We start from the raw sequence: 18,490 nt of genomic DNA on the forward strand, positions 1-18,490 counted from the left end.
TTAGACTGGTTATCCCTCATTTTAGGATGTTGACAGCCTTTGGTGGATTTTACTGAGACCCATTAATTTATTAGGGGCTATAGCTGGTAATCTTAACATCTTTGGGACTCTGTGTTTTCAGATACAAAATGAAAGGGTTTGAACACGTTACTTGTACTCATCCTTCAGATTGGGACACTGTGTTCATATGGGAAATGCCTCTAAGTAGGGATTTGTGGAGAAGCATTTACTGTTTCTTCCTGATGATTTATTGATGTGCGTGCGTGTGTCTGTGTGTGTGTGTGAAAGGAGAACATGTGTGTGAGCTTGCTAATGCTATAAAATGAGAAAAGTGAGAATGGTATTTCCTCTTTTTTTCTTTAATAGAGAAACCAAAATAGTAAATCAGAATTCTACAAACAGTTATGGAGACCTCCAGATCAACATGAGTCAGGTGTCCCGTTAGGAGAAACTGTCATATACTTCTTGTGGGGCCAACTAGAGCATGTTAACCAAAAGGGATCTGAAACAAGATAAGCTGGTTTTAAAACCCAGTTCTATTAGGTAGTATAAAATGAGGACAACCACTTCACATGTATTAGTCAGTAATAAATTAATAAGTGTGAAGTGCTTAGAAGTGTAAAATGCCTGGCACATAGCAAATGCTCTGTGCATGTTAGCATTTATCATTATAGGATGATTTGTGTGGTTATTGTAGCAAACATTACTAAATATTACTTATGAATCTTAGGTTAAATCTTTTTTAAAAACAAGCCTTTTTTTTTTTACCCCTTGCCAATCATGTTGCAAAGTGAATTATCTCTGTATCTACTGTTCTTGTTGGACTTTTTTGCATTGTTAGTTTCACCATAAAACAACATTAGCTTCAAACAATACTTGGCAAACCATTTTATTGTTGTTGTAACAGCTTTAAATAGATGGATAGTGCTAAAAAAAAAAAAAAAGTGAAAACGACTTTGGTAATCCCAGAAACCAGAATTTGAGGTGAGCATGGCTACTGGGATAGTGAGCTAAATTCACAGGAAAACTTTTATTCTGGAGGACCCAGATAAACAGAACAGCATTTGTTGGATTCTAAGAGATGCACTTTTGTATTATGCTGAATGCTCACTAAGCAACATCTTCTTTACCAAGGGTAGTGATGTTGACGTTTGGGCATAAAAGTACAAGAATTAAGGGCAGGCTGCGGTGGCTCAGCAGGTAGAGTTCACACCTGCCATGCCGGAGACCTGGGTTTGATTATTGGTGCCTTGCCCATGTAAAAAAAAAAAAAAAAAAAAGAAGAGCTCATCATCTCAGAATAATTTTAAGTTTGGCTGTGAAAAATATGGATGGGCCCAAAGAACAACAGCTTTGGAAGGAAGACCATGAAGTAAACTTGTGAATACATGAATGCAGCAGCACTGTATCATCATTATGACCTATCTGGTTGTGTGGCACAGTTGTGACAGATCTCTTTGTTTCATTGAATGGTAAAATTAGGAAAGATGATCTGGGTGGCATGTTTGTATTTCATGACTCCCCTTTCTCTTTTTAACAACCTTCCTGGGGGGTGATTTGAGGGAAGTTGAAACCAACCAGCCTGGGTGGAAGAGTTCCTGTCCTGACCACACCATTGTTTCTCAAGGCTGTTTTTACTTTTGGTTAGTGAGAAAGCACATGGTTGCTATTTCCTTTCTGCGAACTGCTGAATTGGTAGGGAAGGAAATAGGAGATACTTCCTCTCAGTTCTGTGCTGTGGGGGAAGGGAAGGAATGGGCCACTCCTCTGAGCACCACGCCTCTGCTTTTGTGGGGCTTGGTTTCCCAACTGCCTGAATGCACTTTGTATGATGTCAATTTAGTTAGTCTGAGCCGCCCTACCTCATCCCCTTTGTGGGGACAGATGTCTGAGGATTTATCTTTCCTCAACCTCTAGACCACAACTCTGCTCAACATTCTCAATGGGTTTCTTGTCTACTGCTAATTCCCCGAAGAAAACTTTAAACCTTAAAAACAAGGGTCTGATTTAAACATTTCTTCTGTGCTAATCGTTTTTGCCTGAGGGCAATCCAACTGAAGATTCAGATAACCGTGGTAGAATCAGAGCTCTGAGAAAGGGTGCCCAGATTGGGAGTCTACTGGTGTTCTGAGGTCACATGCTGGTTCTGACATTAACTGGCATGTTTCATCATTTATTTGATGTTGAAATCGAGTTCGTCACATTACTTTGTACCACTTTCCAGCATTACATCAATGTCCGGCATTCAAGACATCGTTTGTTCACAAAATAGAAGCTTCTGCTTCCCTTAATGTCTTGACTCTTCTGGCAATGTTGTGATTATTTTTGAAACTCTTTTCTAAGGATGTAATATATCCATGCCACTTGTTCGCAGATGTTTGGGAAGTGGTGGCTGATCTAAAACTATTCAGAAAGAATCAGGGAATAATTAAGACTTCTGACATGCAATTTATCTGACACTCTTCCCAACATTGGTTATCACTACAAGTAACTGACCAGATAATTCTTTAAAATACAGATACTCCTGCTGCTATTACTTCTTTCAGTGTTTTTTTGACTATTCTAACTTCACTGCTGCAATTTAAGTCTAAAAATTATCTTTAAAGTTGGAGGGCTCTGGGGTCAAGATTGTGTAAATTTAAAACCTTGCTTGGTGGCGGGCAATGGTGGCACAGCAGCAGCATTCTCGCCTGCCATGCCGGAGACCTGGGTTCGGTTCCTGGAGCCTGCCCATGCGAAAAAACAAAACAAACCCTGCTTGGCCATTCTCTAGCTCTGCGGCTGGAGTTTCATCATCTCTAAAAATGGCGATTAAGAATAGCACTCACAAAATAGGGTCTATACGAGGATTAAGTGATCACAGCTTAGGCTATTACCGATTTTTCACTTCTTTAAAAGTAGAAAATTGGCAAGTGGAAATATTCATTGAGTATCTACGATGTGCTATAGGCACTAGTTGTACAATTTCCTTGTGATCCCTCATTTCACCCCGTGGTTAACTATGGGTGTGTGTGTCCTAAAGGCCACAGTTTGCAAATCGCTCGAGCTCAGGTTTGTCTTTACACCACATAAAATAAAAAAAACAACACTTTATTTCTTCAGGTTATAATATTTCAGCCCATTCCCCCGCCACCTTTAGATGATAAATTCCTTTTAGATTATAAAACGAAGTGCAAAATATAGAAGAAAAGCAAAAAATGGGTAAGAGGGTATACCTTGAGAACGGAGGGGTAAGGGAAATTACGAAATTTGCAAAGAAATTTAACTATCTGCTTAGTACTATCGAATTGAAAAGAGCAAGGCCAGGTCCTTGTTGGCTCACTAGGTGAGATGTTAGGTGACCTTCAGCAAACGACCTCACTTTTCTGGATCTCAATTGAAATATACCTAAAATGAGGCGGCTGAACTGATCTTCAAGTTGCTCCACTTTACAGTCAAAGACCCCTTCCTCATTCCTGCTCTTGACTTCTTTCTGACCCGACCAGCCGCTGTTACCCTCTTCTACTCAACTACAGTTTTTCACGTGCCCATTGGATTCTAAACCCAACGACCGTTCCCCATCACCAAGGGACTAAACAACATAAGTGGAAAAAGGCAGAAAAACCCTGTAAATTGCCCAGTAACAGGCAGCAAACAAGAAAACAAGCAGAGAAAAACCTTGAGCACCGATCCAGGAAGGCGGAAGGGAGTGCAGGATGGGGCGGGGAGTGCGGGTCCGAGAGCTGATTGGAAGGCGGTCAGGCTGCGCTAACTACTCCGGGGTGGAGCGACGGAGGCTGCGCGGGCGTCGCCGGCCTGTTCCCGCCCCTTCGCTTCCCTTTCCCCGCGCCAGGCAGGAGGGGCGACGGGCGTGCCGACGCCGTGTGACGTCACAAGAGGCGGAGCGACCCGAGGGTCTTGCCGGCGCGCGAGCGCGTTCGGCAGTCGCTGGTCTGGGCATTGCGTGCGCGGTTGCTCGGCTTCTGCTCTCGGTTCGCTCTCATAACCTGTCCCTTCCCGGAGCCCGGGACAGGGTGGGCGCGCGCCCGCGTGTGTGAGCGGGACTTACGCAGAGGCGTCCCTCCTCTGCTTTTTAAAAATTCCTTTTGTACAAAGAAGGGGGCAATTCGCACGCTTGCCTTCCACCCGCCCCGTTGGGAGCGGGATTGGTGTGGGGAGTGGCCCGTCTTTTTTTTTTTTCTTTTAAACTTGTGAGCGTTTTTGTCCCCTCCTTTTTTTTTTTTAGGCTCAGTTCCACCTGGGCTGGTTTCCCCGGTCCCTGACTAACCGCTTTCTGCCCGTTCTCTCGCCATCCCCGCCCAAGGTCGCCCCTCCGCCCTCGCCCCTGGCCGGGGAGGGTGGGAGGCTTTGTCCCGCTCCCTCCCCACTCGCGTTACCGCAGCCGTAGCCGCACCTGCCTCAGTATGAATGGGGTCAACGACCCACCTCTTTTTATAAAAGATATTAAGCCCGGACTGAAAAACTTAAATGTCGTCTTTATTGTACTGGAGATAGGTAAGTGGGGTGGCTCGCAGTCTGCCCCGCCGCCCGCTGTGCGCCCGGGTGCCGGGGAGGAGGGTGCCGCCGCGAGCCGGGGGCTCCCCTCCCCCTCCGCGTCCCTTGCCCTCCCCTCCCCCCTCCCACGTGGCCCCGGTGTGCCCCACCGGGGCTCGGATCCCACCTGCGGGAGAACCCGGGGCTCAGCCTCATCCATCTTCCTACCTTGCAGATGTGTCACAATCCCGAGGTGTTGGAGAACCTTTTTGGAAGAGTTCTCGTTATCTAATGCACCCCCCCTTTAATTTTTAAATTTCCACAGGACGCGTGACCAAAACCAAGGACGGCCATGAAGTGAGATCGTGTAAAGTGGCAGATAAAACGGGCAGCATCACCATTTCCGTGTGGGATGAGATCGGAGGTCTTATACAGCCAGGGGATATAATTCGGTTGACCAGAGGGTAGGTGTGCGTAAGAGGGGGGCAGAGTGCTTCCCCATCCCAGTCTGCGCAGTCGGGATTGGTCGATTCCCGGACCCTGGCAGGTTCTCAAGTCCCTGTTGTTTCTGTGGGCCACTCCCAGGAGTTTTGAGACCCTTCAGTATTATCCTTGAGTGGTGGACATCCTGGCCTTTAAAGCTGTTTCAGCCAGGAATTCACCTCCCGGCTTCCTCCCCACCATCTACCTACTTTACAGGTTAATTAATATATTTTGAAATACTGTTCTGGGAGTCATTGACTCTTTTTAGAAGATTGATGTAGCCAGTACTTTTTTCTTGAGTTACTTAATTCAAATATAGTTGTCTCTCGGTTCTTTTCCACCACCTCCTCCCTTTTTAAGGATGAAATCCGGCCAACATATTACTTGCACATATGTTATTTAGATGGTGTGGACATAAAGTTGTAATGGGGAATTTAGCAGTTTCTGTGATATATCAAGTAATTTGTACTGGGATGTAAAAATTAAGAGGGGAAGTTGTCAGTATCTGGAGGGCCCATTTTCGAGAAGGATTTCTTGACCTGCTGTGAGAGCTGTTCAAAACCCAAAATGATACACAGAAAGTAATTGGTAAAAAGACAAGTGTGATATCTTAGGAGTCAGTTGACAGATTGATGGCTTTAAAAAACAATTTTGCACAAACTTTTTGATTGGTAATTAGGGTGCCTTCAAAAAGTTATGAAAAATTCATCTTGAGCAGATAAAAGCACAGAAGATGGTCTTGAAAATAGAATTTGAAAGCTTTTATTATCAATAGAATTATAATAATTTATGGGTCATAGCTATCAGAGAAATGGGTAGAGGTTGACATTGCTGTAATAAATAAGATCTCAGAGAAATGTTGGAGCATGCTGAATGTTGGAATTCCATGCCTTTTGATATTATCTTACAGACCTTACAACATCTGCAGGAAGTGACTTAGAAGCCGGAAATGAGAGTCAGGACTTAGACATTTTATCCTCATACACTGACTCATTATGACAGTGTGTGCCATTTATACGTTCACATCTTTAACTTACATAAAAGAGAATTCCTACCTCGAGTGGGTGTGGTGAGGATTTATTTGACATAATTAAAATTTTTTGGCTCCCAAAGTATCTTTCATTCAGTAATTAAAAGACTTCATACACTGTAAATAGCATCTTATTTCAAGTATTTCATATTCTGTAGTTAGAGAAAATACATAGATGGTTCCATTGACAAATTTGTGGAAAAATTCAGTAGCTTTAGTATCTACAGAGTTTTAAGGAGAGTGAATACCAGAGAAATTTGAAAATAAAGAAGCTCTACTACTTAATAACTTCAGGGTGACCTTGAGAAATCATATGCCTCTTCAACTTCCACTTCTGTGAAATGGGAATAGTTACTGTGTACTTACTAAAATAGCACACCAACTTGAAGTCTGACCCACTGAAAGACCCTTACGTTCTGATTGAATCTAAGAAAAGTTGCACTTGAAGAAAGGCATACCTGACGTTTAAATAATGGTAATTTGAATATTGACATGTTTTATTAGAAAATCCTGCGAACTTGCTCTCATTGATCTTATTCCTGAAACAAGTTGAATGTTAAATATTTTGTTTCTTAAAGTATGCATTAATTTTTACTTTAGTGAGGCAAAATATTAATGCATTGTCTCTTAGGTCACACATTGTTTAACCTAAGAAAGTGGTGGATGGAATCTTAATAAATAACCCTTAAAGTGAAGAGAACTTTATAATGTGGAAATAGCAAATTTTTATTAATCTATTTTAAAAGATGGACTGTAACTATCATTGTCTAAACAAAATTTGTCATTTTGAAGTCATAGAGTTAGCCTACTAGTTGCACGAAGAACCATTAAAACAAACCCTGGACTGATTTTATAACATTGATTGTTTTACATTTTTTTTAGATTTGTATCTAGGATTATTTTATTTAATGATGCTGTCAGCATTCAAAATTTTTCAGGGTAAACAATTCTTTGGCCAAGTTATTGCTAAATATTGCCAATTCAGAAAGGCAGATAGGTGTAAGATTTGGGACCTTGGTTTTTTTTTTTTTTTTGTAGTAGCACTTTGATTAACATCTACCAAATCTTTAGTAGCTTGGGAGTCCTGTGTCTTTCAGGGAGGCAGAGGGAAAGCTGTTGATAATATCTGATTAGACCAAGTAAATGAATCTAAAAGTAAACATTAGTGTGCTGATTTTATATCCTGTGGCTGAAATAGAATTTTTGCTTAAATTTTTGCCCTTGAAAGTTCTTCCTTTGTTAATCTTAGTAAAGATGCGATCTGTGGTACAACCAGCACTTTTCAGAAAAGACATTTCTTTTATTTTCTAGTATTAGTTACAGTTCAGAAACTCAGATCAAAATTTGACAGTAGGCTTTTCATTGTAATATTCCTTTTTAAGTAGCAAGTTAAATTCTGTTTGATTTACTGTGGTAGAGAGACAGGGCTTGATTTCTACTTCCAATCAGTTATGATATAAAAAAAAGCAGTATAAATTAAAGAATTATGAAGAAGAAAATGTACTTATTTCTAAAGAATCGATGTCTCTTTTTCTAGGTATGCATCAATGTGGAAAGGATGTCTGACACTTTATACTGGAAGAGGTGGTGAACTTCAGAAAATTGGGGAGTAAGTATTAAAATGTATTTCATATAAATGAGTAAACTACAAATAATATTTACAGAATAACTGGTAGGTATAAACTGTTTTTCTTCCTTGCCTTTTTTTGACTGGTAAACTGGATGTCTTCAACAGTATAGCTGAAAACATAACTAAACACCTGTCAGTACTGTTTTCTAATATCAGTTTTCCTGGCAAAGAGCAGTGCAAAACTGCACTTGAAATCAGCCTCAGTGGGACTATTTCTGTAGGCTTTAGGGACATGTGTCTTTCAGTTTCCCCAATTGCCATTTGAATTAGGGTCTCTCTTTTAGTGATTTGCCAGATAGGAAGCTAGGTACAAATTTTAGGGAGCAAGTTTAAGTTTTTGTTTTCTCTGTTTATGGATGAATGCCTACTCTTGTTAAAAGGACTTGTAGCAATGAAAATTGAAGTCCTCTATTTATCCACAGTCTAGGTACGGTGCAGGCAGCCGCAATGCGAGCTTCCATACACTACTACCTGATAATGATCTCCACCCTGACCTGGAGGAACCATCCTCTCTAGGGGTGTAAAGGTAATTCAGCCTCCATGCTAGCCTACACGTTTGGGTTGTACTCACAATGTGTGGTGTGGGCAATGAGCCAAATATTAGTCCATTCTGTTTGGTTAATGCTCAGACATCTACTTAATACCTATCAAGTTGGAGGATGTTTAAAGAGAGGAAGCCACAAAGGGCACCAAAAAAAAGAGGAAAACTTCCACACTGAGGGGATGAGATACTTTGGAGAATATGTTAATAATGGAAAAAAAGAAAAAGCGATCTTGCTAGCTTTTAAAGATAAGAAATTGGTAAACCTTGCCTTCACTGATCAGAAACTGGTAAACTTTGCCTTCACTACGAGGAAAATTCAGATTCAGGTATGTTTGTATTTAGAGTAGTAGTATTTAGAGCAAGTTATTATGAAAGACTTTCGCATCAGTGTTGCCAAAAGGTCAGGAACCTGCCCCCATCTTCAGTTAGAGAGAGGTGTTTCTGAATAATGGTGATCAGTTATGTGAAGAACCACTGGTGATTGTCAGTTATTAATGACTGCTTTTTGTCAGGGTCAGTCTAGGATTTACCAAAACTGGTTTTTATTGCTTTTGGGGGACTGAGGAGCTAAGAATATGCTTATTTGTATTGTTGGTACAAACCATGCAGTCAGTTTGGGTAAAAATTGATAGCCAGTTATCTTTATTCATGGCTGCAGAATCCACTCTTAACCTTGAATGACTGTCTTTGCAGATTCACGGTGATTGGTCAAAAGAGGGACTGCATGAGGGTGTGTGAATGCAAATCCATCACCACTACTGGAAAAACCACTCGAATCCTTAACATGGCTCAGTAGTAACAGCCTATGTGGAAAAACAGGACAAAGATTTGCTTCTTTTTCCTTGATCTTTGACATTTTTTTGCATTGCTGGAGAAGAATTAAAATACAAAATAGAATATTTTATATATTGTAGACAATCAAATATGTGATGTTTTTATGAGAGGTTAACATTAGGGTGGTTTGGTTGTATTCGATGAGTTTGGTTGTATTTGATGAGTTTGGCTCTTTAGTTAATTCATTTGACCCCTAAATTCTTCATTCTTATAAGTTGTGTATGTTATATAAAGGTTGATTACTTTATTTCAAAAGCCATTTAACTTGACATTTAACTTGATTTTCTTTCAGATTTTGTATGGTTTATTCAGAAGTGCCAAATTTCAGTGAACCCAATCCAGATTATCGAGGACAGCAGAACAAAGGGGTAATTAGTGCAAATGTACAGTTTATTTTTATAAGGCTAATTTTGCTTGTGTACTGTAATTTTATGGCTGGTTTGCCAGCTCTGATATGGTGTAATGAAGACAATTTTGAAAAGCATGCCAGCTCTGATACTCATGGTGTAATGAAGACAATTTTGAAAAGCATGTTTTAAAAATCATTTTGATTTATGTTTTATGAATGTATATATATCTGCAGTTTTATGTATTAGATATGAGCCATTTGACATTTGAGGGGTGGGGAGTACCATCAGAAAATATAACAGTTTGTAACAACAGCTATGAAAGGTATGGGAAACATTGATGATTATTTTAACATTGAATAAACTTGGACAAATCTTTTTTAAAAATTTTTAAAAATTTAAAAATATATGAGAATGGATATAATAGCTTACAGTAACACTATGAATAATCTTTTTAAAGTGTTCATTTGGTTAAATTTTAAAAATTATTTTTCAGGCACACAGTGAACAGAAGAATAGTTCCATGAATAGTAATGTGGGTACAGGTACATTTGGACCAGTGGGTAAGATTTTTCTTGCATTATTTGTACTAATCATGCATAAGAATGATGAGAATATAACTTAGGAAAGATTTAGAAGAAAAAAATTGTCTTTAGGCATAAATTAGTACTAAAGGGAAACTACCAGTAAACTAGAACTTCCCAGATACCTATTTTTTCTAGAAAGCACATATACTCTTGAGCTAATTGGTTGAACACATTCTTTATTTAAATTTTGGGCCAGGTACTGGAAATACATGATGAACGTGGGCTAATACTGTTGTTTGTGGTAGTGTTTGTTAAAACGTTTTGTATATCTTTTCATTAATTTTTTTTTAAATGATAACAATTTATTATTTATTGAATGCTTGCTATTACATGTCATGAAAGTCACCTATTTAGGTAATATTGGCATCCTTATGTTAGAAATAAGAAAACAGAGGTCTAAGGAACTTAAGTGTGTGCCCAGATCACACAGCTACTGAGTGCAGAGGCTGGGATCAAATTTGAGGCTGATGGCACTATGCCATCTATGTTAGAGCTCACATCTTCTATGTGAGTCCCACTTCAGTTATGGAGGGAGAAAGGAATAAGCATATTTAGTCTTGTAGTGAAGATGAATTAGAGAAAAGGTGGGGCAGTTGGTGAAGGCACAGCCTGCCAGGGAAGATGGCTGGAGGCGTCCTGAGAAAGATCCTGGAAATACATTCCTGCTCCCAGGCTGAACTACAGACTTTTTTTTTTTAGTTAACAAAACAACATACGAATACAAACATTCCTGGCATTCAAGCATTGCATACATGTTGTAAAATCAATGGCTTGCAGTATCATCACAGTTCCATTGATTTTTTTTTTTAAAGCAAAATTTCAGTAAGCTAAGGTTTATAATAGATGCAGAATTATTGATTGTTTTGGTGCACTGAAAGCCTTTTTATCTTCAGATTAATAGCTCACCTTAACTTTTTACATACTGGTAGCTGTCTCTTTAGAAGATTAGCCTTTACCCCTCGACTGTGTCATGTTAATAGTTTTTGCAGCCATGTTAAAGTACTTTTTAATCTTTATTAAATAACTGAGGTAGTCATTTGTGGTCGGAGTTCATTAGGATGGCTGAAATTTTATTTGACCTGATGGCTACATGTTTTAGCACAGCTGATCATTATATTGCTAGAGAAACTGCCTTTTTTTCCTGTAAAATTAGAATTAGATTGTCTCTTTTGAAACAGTAGCCATATTTGAGCCAAATGACCATACTCCTAATACTATTTTGCCCTTTCTCTTTTCCCTTTTGGTGTAGGCAGTGTGTCTATGGTTTTTTTCCTACTCCAGTTCTAATTTTGCTGCCCTAGTTGGTCTTTTTTTCCTTTTTCTATTAATACAACATGATGGTAATATATTTATAGTAATCATATGTTTGGAAAACCTAGAACCCATGTTGAATTTTATTTTCAGTTTAAAAGCAAAGGTGTTTGTTGTCCCTAATATTGTTTGTAAGCATTAATAGCATGTAATGAAACTTCAGATAAAGTGTACATCTATAAATCAGTATCTGAAAGTAGTGATTGATGAATTTTTGTATTTTTTTAGGAAATGGTGTTCAGACTGGCTGTGAGTCAAGAGGTTACCAGTTTTCATATGCTGGTAGAAGCAATGGCCGAGGACCTATAAATCCACAGTTACCAGGAACAGCTAATAATCAAACAGTTATGAACACAATAAGTAATGGCAGGGACCCTCGAAGAGCTTTTAAAAGATGACCTATGCCAAATACCCACATGTAGTTTTTTTAAACTACATGCCTTACTTGAACACTTACTGCACTTTTATTTATTGTTAACTGTGAAAAATATCTTTTTTCTTTTACATATTTGATTTGTTAAGAAAAGTTTGTTAAGCTGCTCAAGTCTCCTATACACTCTGAAAAGAAGGGGCATTCATTTTTAGAGCAAAAAGATCATTGGATATCTTCTAAAAAACTTGCACCCATTTCATGGGTGAGTTACTTAAGACATCAGCTTTATAGCCTCTATGAGTCTATCTTCTGTATACATTTTGTAATATTTAAAATAGGACTTAGTAGGAGACTTCTTTTATTTTAAATTTTAGATATTGCCATCTAAAGCAATAACCAAAAAAACAAAACAAAACAAAAAAACAAACCTTGGTCAATGCTAACAGCAATTTTTGAGTGTTTATAACTCCAGGAATGATTGACTTCTTCATTGAATGACTGCCATTAAGACTTTCCAAAAAATGAATCATCCTAAACTCTTTCTGTATTACCAAAAACCAGATTCTTTATCTGAATTACGAAACAATGTGATCTGTATTGTAATGAGTAATTTTGAGAGGACAAATACATTTATAGTGCTCTTAAAATTTATTATCAACTTCGTGGATTGAAAATTGTAGGAAATTTCCATTGAAGGAAAATTTAAAATTGATGACTTGAATATTTATTTCTCAAACTACCATGTTAAATATTAAAGTAATAATTGAGGGAATTATAAAGTCATAATAAGGATCAATCTGAACAAAATAGTTATAGTAGATAAACATAGTGAAGGGGATTCAAATTGAATTCATGAGGAAATATGCAGTCTTTAAGTTATATAGTCCTAGGCACTTAGAAGTGTTCAACCTGGAGTAAAAATCCTAGGTACTTTTTGTGTGTGCATATATGGGTGTTTGCTGTCAATGTTTCTGAACATAACTCACATAGCCTTATTTGCAGAAGTTAAGAAATGGCTCTCAGAGAAGTGAATACAGCTTTATGCAGAAATGTCAAGGTGGAATTTGTGTGTTGTAAATGGTACCCAGTTCCACCTTTTGCTATAGGGTGGATTACTGGTAAAATTTTCCTTTGTTTAACTCTTGAATATTATCTCTTAAATAAAACTTGCATTAATGTTAACAGACCTACCTAATTTTTGCTCTTTCAATGACTCATAATGGAGAGCCCAGTATATTTTATTACAGTTGTAATGATGACTTAACTTGGCTGCTCTTTAGCTTTGCAGTTGTTAACTTACTATTTTTCACCTACCTCAAACCACAAGATAATTTATGTAGACCTTGTTTTCTGAAAACTGCATAGCATTTGAATATAAAAATTTGTGCCAGGTTGTTCTCTAATTCAGTCCGTTTAACAGATAATTGCGTACATGTTATTCGTTAGGAACTGTGTGGGGAATGTTAAGGGAGAAATGGCAAGATAATCTCAAGGAATTTATTTATGGTCTGTAGTACCTTATTAACTGGACCTTTTATATATTACAGAAGAAAGTTTTTTTCTTTATACATGTACCTATGATTACAGTTAATTTGGCTTTGTTTTGCTTTGTGATTCATTTTCTTAGGATAGTCACATCTCAAAAAACCTCAAAAGAAGTTATCTAAGGATTGGGACAGTATATTTGAGTATATTTAAGATCACCACATTTTAAGTATAGTATGTATGTATTATTAGTATATAGCTTCCTGTTTTGATTTTGTTTTTCCTTAATCTAGGGAAAGGAACAAGAACACTGTAAGTTATTTGTGGGGGAAAGAGCTTTGAAGGTGATATTAAAAAACAGAATTTGAAGTTTTGGAAAATTAAAATAACATCAGGTATGGGTTGTTGGGCTTTTAATCCTGGCTTCTTTCCTCACTTGTGACATTGGACAAGTTAAACTCAAGGCTTTTTAAGCGTTAGGTTCCTCAGCTATAAAATGCGTAAGTAATTATCCCCCTTTGTAGGAGTAAGAGTATGTTTTGGACTGACTGGCACATAGTAAGCACACAAATGCTTGTTGTTTTGTCATACCTGTAGTATTTCAGACTAGAAAAATAATTCAGGATTAGGTGTGGAAGTATTGTCATGCTTAAAATTAACATTTTGAGATTAAGTAGTAAAAGACCTAACCTTTTTCTTTTGCTTCAATAATTTAACCTTGTTATTTTGTGTTTTTTTTTTTTTTGTCATTAACAAATTTCTTTTTTCTTAAGGGAGCCCTCAAAAACCAAAGCAAAGCGAGTTACAGTCTGTAATGAATATTTGCCTTTCCAGTCTACTTGGACAGCGCACTCATCAAGAAGTTAAGAGGAAGAAAGTTCTCTACATTCCTCCTACCTGGTGCTTTCAGCAGTCAAAAAACTTTGAAATAAGTTTAAACGACACCTACTGAAAAACAAACCATTTAGTATAGAAATACACTACAAAAATCAGGCCCCACATCATTTCTGCAAAACAGTGAAACTAAGTTGGACCAGAGCGTCTTGCTGCTCATGTCTGGCAGGGGTGGTAACAGTACAGAAACGGAAAGATAAAATTCATAAGGCCCAGTGGGGATATGTAACAGCGAAGGCTGCAGCATGCTTTCTCAGGCCTCTTACACATTCAGGTTTTACCTCACCTTTTCCTATAGTATGTCAACTTTTTTTTGCTTTGTCCCTGTAGTCCTAGTAATTTATTTTAAATTTGAATACGGTTTAACTTGAACATATCCTGAGGACTTGTCACCTGTTTCTTGATCACTTAACATTTTATGTTTAATTTCCTAGGTTGGGTAATGATACCATGGCTATCATGTTAAAAACAAAGATTAGTGAAAAAGTTAAAGCTTTAACTTAAGAAGTGAGAACTTATTATATAATAGAGGTGGTTAAGTGACCCTAAGAAATTTTCTTAGAAGATAAAAATTAGTGTTACAGATACTGGCCATAGTTTTAAGTTTATATAGATATAAATTCAGTTTAGTTACTGAAATGACTTCTCTTTTCTGATATCGGTAGCATAATAGCTGGTTGTTCAAGCAATTTTAGTCTCCATATGACTTATCTTTTTCTCTAATTTAGTATTTGGGAGGATTTGGAGACAACAAACCAGAATCCACTTGAAATTATCAGTATAGACCACTTTCCCAAACTAAAATGTTTTTCTTTAGTTTTAGAGAAACTTTGTTTCTCTAGTTTATTGGAATTAATTGCCCTATTCCTGCTCTTCCCCCACTCTGCTCTCCCCCAATCTGTCTTTTCTCTGTTTTGTCCCCTGCTGATGAAGGTTTCTAGTAGACATGGTCGCAGTCATCTAGAGTGTTATGTGAGGGACAAAGGTAGATGTACTTGGCCACGGTGACGATCTATGGAGGTTCCAATCCAGGATTAAATTTTGGAATAATTAAACAGTCCCACATTTCACAAAGTTGTAATGATTAACAGTTCTGGTATGCTTCTGAGAAAGTCTAATTGTGACCTTTGGAGAACAGCACTGTTGTGAATAGTATGGTGTTAGGCTCTGTTGGAGAAGCTGGAGAAATGATAATACTTTCCAGGTATATTCAGATTCTCTCCAAATTCCTTCAAGTTTGCTTAACTGGTAATGCACTGGGGTTTGAGTTTGAATACTCTAACCAGATTATAGGTTTCTGGGTCAGAGGTCTAATGTTTTTCAAACACAGATCACAGATTAGAGAAAATCAAGTCCAGACTAGCTAGTAAGCCATTTTCCCCAGTGAAATACTAGATCTAAATTTTAAGACCTTTTTACCACTGTGAGATAACAGTGTGTTGTAAAGAAAATTAACATTTTAACAAGTTTGGTAGATTTTTCGTTTAAGCCTTTTTAACTGTCCTGATAATGCATCCATAATTATATTGTGGCTCCCCACGTTTTGAGAAAATGCCAACCCAAGGCTTGGATGATGAGTGAATTATGGTAGAGGCCAGGTACCTTGACACTCTTGACATACCACACTACACACCGTCGCACAATACCCATTACCTAACTTAACTGAAGGACAAGGGTCATGTTTTTAAAGAGCTTTTTTTTTTGTGTTAACCATTTCCAAACGCAAAGCACTCTTATTTATGCTCTGATATAGAAGAAATAATCCAGTGTCTTGGTTCATAAATAAAACTGCAGTCGAAGAAAGATTCATAAACCACTTCCGTGAGACTCCCCATGGACTTGTTAGAATTATAGATTGTTCCTCTGCTCTACCAGAGGGAGACACTTGAAGCATAGGTCTGGATTATTGCACTGTAAGCAGTCAACCCTGTAGGTTCCTGTCTCCTGCATTTGATATCCACAGAGACCCTACTACATGGAAATAAGTTTAAATATATATACTTCGGTTTGATGTTTTTGAGGTTATAGAATATCCAAAAATTCTGGATTATAACACATAGAGGAAATTGTATTTAAGGGCATATGCCTCCAAAGATTGGAAAGGATAGTAAAAGGATAGTTCCAAGCAAAACAGGTTGGATTTTCAGGTATGGCCTCTGGATGTGAGCACTGCAGATTTTGAGTTACATTCAGTTGTAATTATGTCAATGCTAAGGTCATATCTATAGTGAGTCACATGGCTTCATATGGGCCTCTGTGGCTGGAAGTAAAACAAGCTTTTTGGCCCTAAGCTTTTGTTGAAAATTTAAAAATATGGTTGCTTGTTTCAGTAGGCTTGTAGCATTTCTACCTTACTCTCACCTCCAACCGCCGAAAGTATTGTGCCCTACTTTCTTATGAGAAGGAAAGCTGGAGGGAATTTGGCCAAATTGAGAAGTAGTGGGGATGGACAGGACAGGCATTCTTGGGAATGCTATAGAACCCATTTCATTCTCCACACGGATCTCAGTCCCTTTCTGTACAGGGAGAATACAATAACCATTTTACACAGTCGATTAATATGCAGAAGCATTTGCCATGTGGCTGTATGGGCTGGTTTTCAGTTTCAAAATATTTATAGCCCTGTAGGAGACCAAGATTCCTGTTCTAAATTGCTGGGCTACTTGGATAAAAGGAATAAAAGTAGTGTAGCTAGCACACTTAGTGCCATCTACTGGTGATTACTGTATAGCTTCTTGTAGCTCAGGAATCTTATATTTGAGCAAGTTTCCATTCCATCGGATAAGAAATTTTGTCTGCTGTTTTAAGCATGATATGGGAGAACATTAAGGGGATAATTGGGCCATTTGTTTAATTCTAATTCATGAGCATGATGACATTAAAAATAACTTTACCACAGTTAAGCAGATTTATTAAACCCTGAACTGTCCCTAAAGTCAAAGAAAATGTGGGAAAGGTTGCCAAGTTTTGTATTATTACATTTGTTTAATTGGCAATATTGCTGGTAGGAAGTGAACTGTTAAAAATACCTTCTGGTAGGTGGTGTTTTGGTAAAAACAGTTGAAGTAGAACACGAACCTACCCTTAAATTTTATTCCTTTACCTGGTGGGTATTTTGTAGAATCCTGGCCAAAGGACTGCTGCTGTTTTTGTCGTTTTTTGAGCTTTGCAGAACATAAGCTACTTTAAATGTCAGACAGTATGCTTTGGAGAAATGAACATGGAACTGAGGTGATCATGGTTTGAGTCCTGGATCCACTACTGATAGGCTCCAAGACCATGAGCCTCATAGAATGAGATAATGGAACTATGTACTCAGATTATAAGAACTGTGTGAACTCATATACGTGAAGCATCTGCTACATATCTAGAGCTCAACAAATGTTAAATCCTTCATGAACAACAGAAATGGGGCACATATCGGTCATTTCCACCAAACCATTATTAGAAAAGGCTTTAAAATCTGACCTAAATATTAAGCAATTTGTATAAATTATTGCATTTAAATTTTTTAAAAAGTCAAATTTTTAGTCTGACAATTTACCACAACGAGATGTAGGGTTGACTTCAAGGCAAAGATGTCTCAGTAACTGGTGTACCCTGCGCTTTTATTCCATTCACCTTTGCCCAGAGTGTGAGAGCATGGTTATGAAAGGACAATGGCAGAGCAGGACATGTGGTCCCAGGATTGTGCCATAGAGGAGCTCAGTGGTCAAGGGGAGGGCAGGGGGCACGACTAAAATTCTATATCTCCAGTGATAGTCCTTAAGATTGCTCTGTTCCCAGAGGTGCAGAGTAATTTGCGTGATTCTGACAAAGCATTGGGAAATTTTTTCCCACATATTCTGAAAAATCTCAAAAAGGGAGCAATGTTGAATTTTAGTACACCCACTGCCTAGTTTTACATTTTACTAGTTTTATCACACATCTGTCCATTCTTTTGTCATTAACCATTTTAAAGCATTTCAAGGAAATTGCAGACATCAGTACGTTTCTCCATAAATATTTCAGCATTCATATTCAGTAGAGTAGAATTTGCCATTTTTAATGTAAAATTTACATACAATAAAATGCACAAATCATTTGTGAGTTTTAGCAAATGCTTAACACCTTATAACACAAACCCTTATCAAGCTATAGAGCATTACTATTACTCCAGAAACTTTCCTCATGCCCCTTCCCAAGTCAATCCCCAACTCCATGGCCCCAGGGCAGCCACTTCTGATATTAAAAAAAAATTAGCATAAATAAAGGAGTTCCGTGTGTGTCAAGGTCATCGCTAGGTACCCTTCCCAAGTTATGTAATTCCAACTGGAACTCCATGCCAGGACACAGCCAAACCCAGCCCCTCACACATTGCAGAAGTGTAATTCTAAGATCTTGGTATATTTACTCCTTGTTTCAACTTAATTCTAGTTTTGCCCTTGGTTATTTTTCCCTCAATATTTATACCTGACATCCTTGAGTTTTAGAGTAGAAACTGGCAAAATGGAGACCAG

At 37.9% G+C, this 18,490-nt stretch overlaps 1 protein-coding gene and 1 long non-coding RNA gene across 3 annotated transcripts in view; one reads left to right on the top strand and one right to left on the bottom strand.

Annotated features, from left to right (window-relative positions):
* LOC143677898 (uncharacterized) overlaps positions 1-3,853 on the bottom strand; it is a 32,522-nt gene extending 28,669 nt beyond the window's left edge. Inside the window, exon 1 of the long non-coding RNA XR_013172972.1 lies at positions 3,658-3,853. This is a non-coding gene — a long non-coding RNA (uncharacterized LOC143677898). The remainder of the gene's footprint in view (positions 1-3,657) is intronic.
* Positions 3,854-3,857: 4 nt separating this feature from the next.
* Positions 3,858-17,715, top strand: NABP1 (nucleic acid binding protein 1). Of its 2 annotated transcripts, none has more exons than XM_077154508.1 (6): positions 3,858-3,971; positions 4,799-4,937; positions 7,524-7,595; positions 9,287-9,362; positions 9,838-9,904; positions 11,468-17,715. In XM_077154508.1, the coding sequence occupies exons 3-6, from the start codon at positions 7,534-7,536 to the stop codon at positions 11,635-11,637; spliced, it is 375 nt and encodes a 124-aa protein (XP_077010623.1). In that variant the 5' UTR covers positions 3,858-3,971; positions 4,799-4,937; positions 7,524-7,533; the 3' UTR covers positions 11,638-17,715. The 2 variants fall into 2 exon arrangements, with proteins under 2 accessions (XP_077010623.1, XP_077010621.1); XM_077154506.1 differs by having other exon boundaries at positions 3,904-4,494; positions 11,468-17,712.
* The last annotated feature ends 775 nt before the right edge of the window (positions 17,716-18,490 follow it).

The sequence above is a fragment of the Tamandua tetradactyla genome, chromosome 3, assembly GCF_023851605.1.
Source record: "Tamandua tetradactyla isolate mTamTet1 chromosome 3, mTamTet1.pri, whole genome shotgun sequence".
NCBI classification, from domain to species: domain Eukaryota; kingdom Metazoa; phylum Chordata; class Mammalia; order Pilosa; family Myrmecophagidae; genus Tamandua; species Tamandua tetradactyla.

What these genes read in the sequence shown, in the direction of transcription:
- NABP1 (XM_077154506.1), top strand. Translation starts at nt 4,404, where the DNA reads ATGAATGGGGTCAACGACCCACCTCTTTTTATAAAAGATATTAAGCCC. An exon ending in GAACTTCAGAAAATTGGGGA is followed by an intron (nt 7,596 to 9,286) that starts GTAAGTATTAAA and finishes ATTTTCTTTCAG; the next exon opens with ATTTTGTATGGTTTATTCAG. An exon ending in GAGGACAGCAGAACAAAGGG is followed by an intron (nt 9,363 to 9,837) that starts GTAATTAGTGCA and finishes ATTATTTTTCAG; the next exon opens with GCACACAGTGAACAGAAGAA.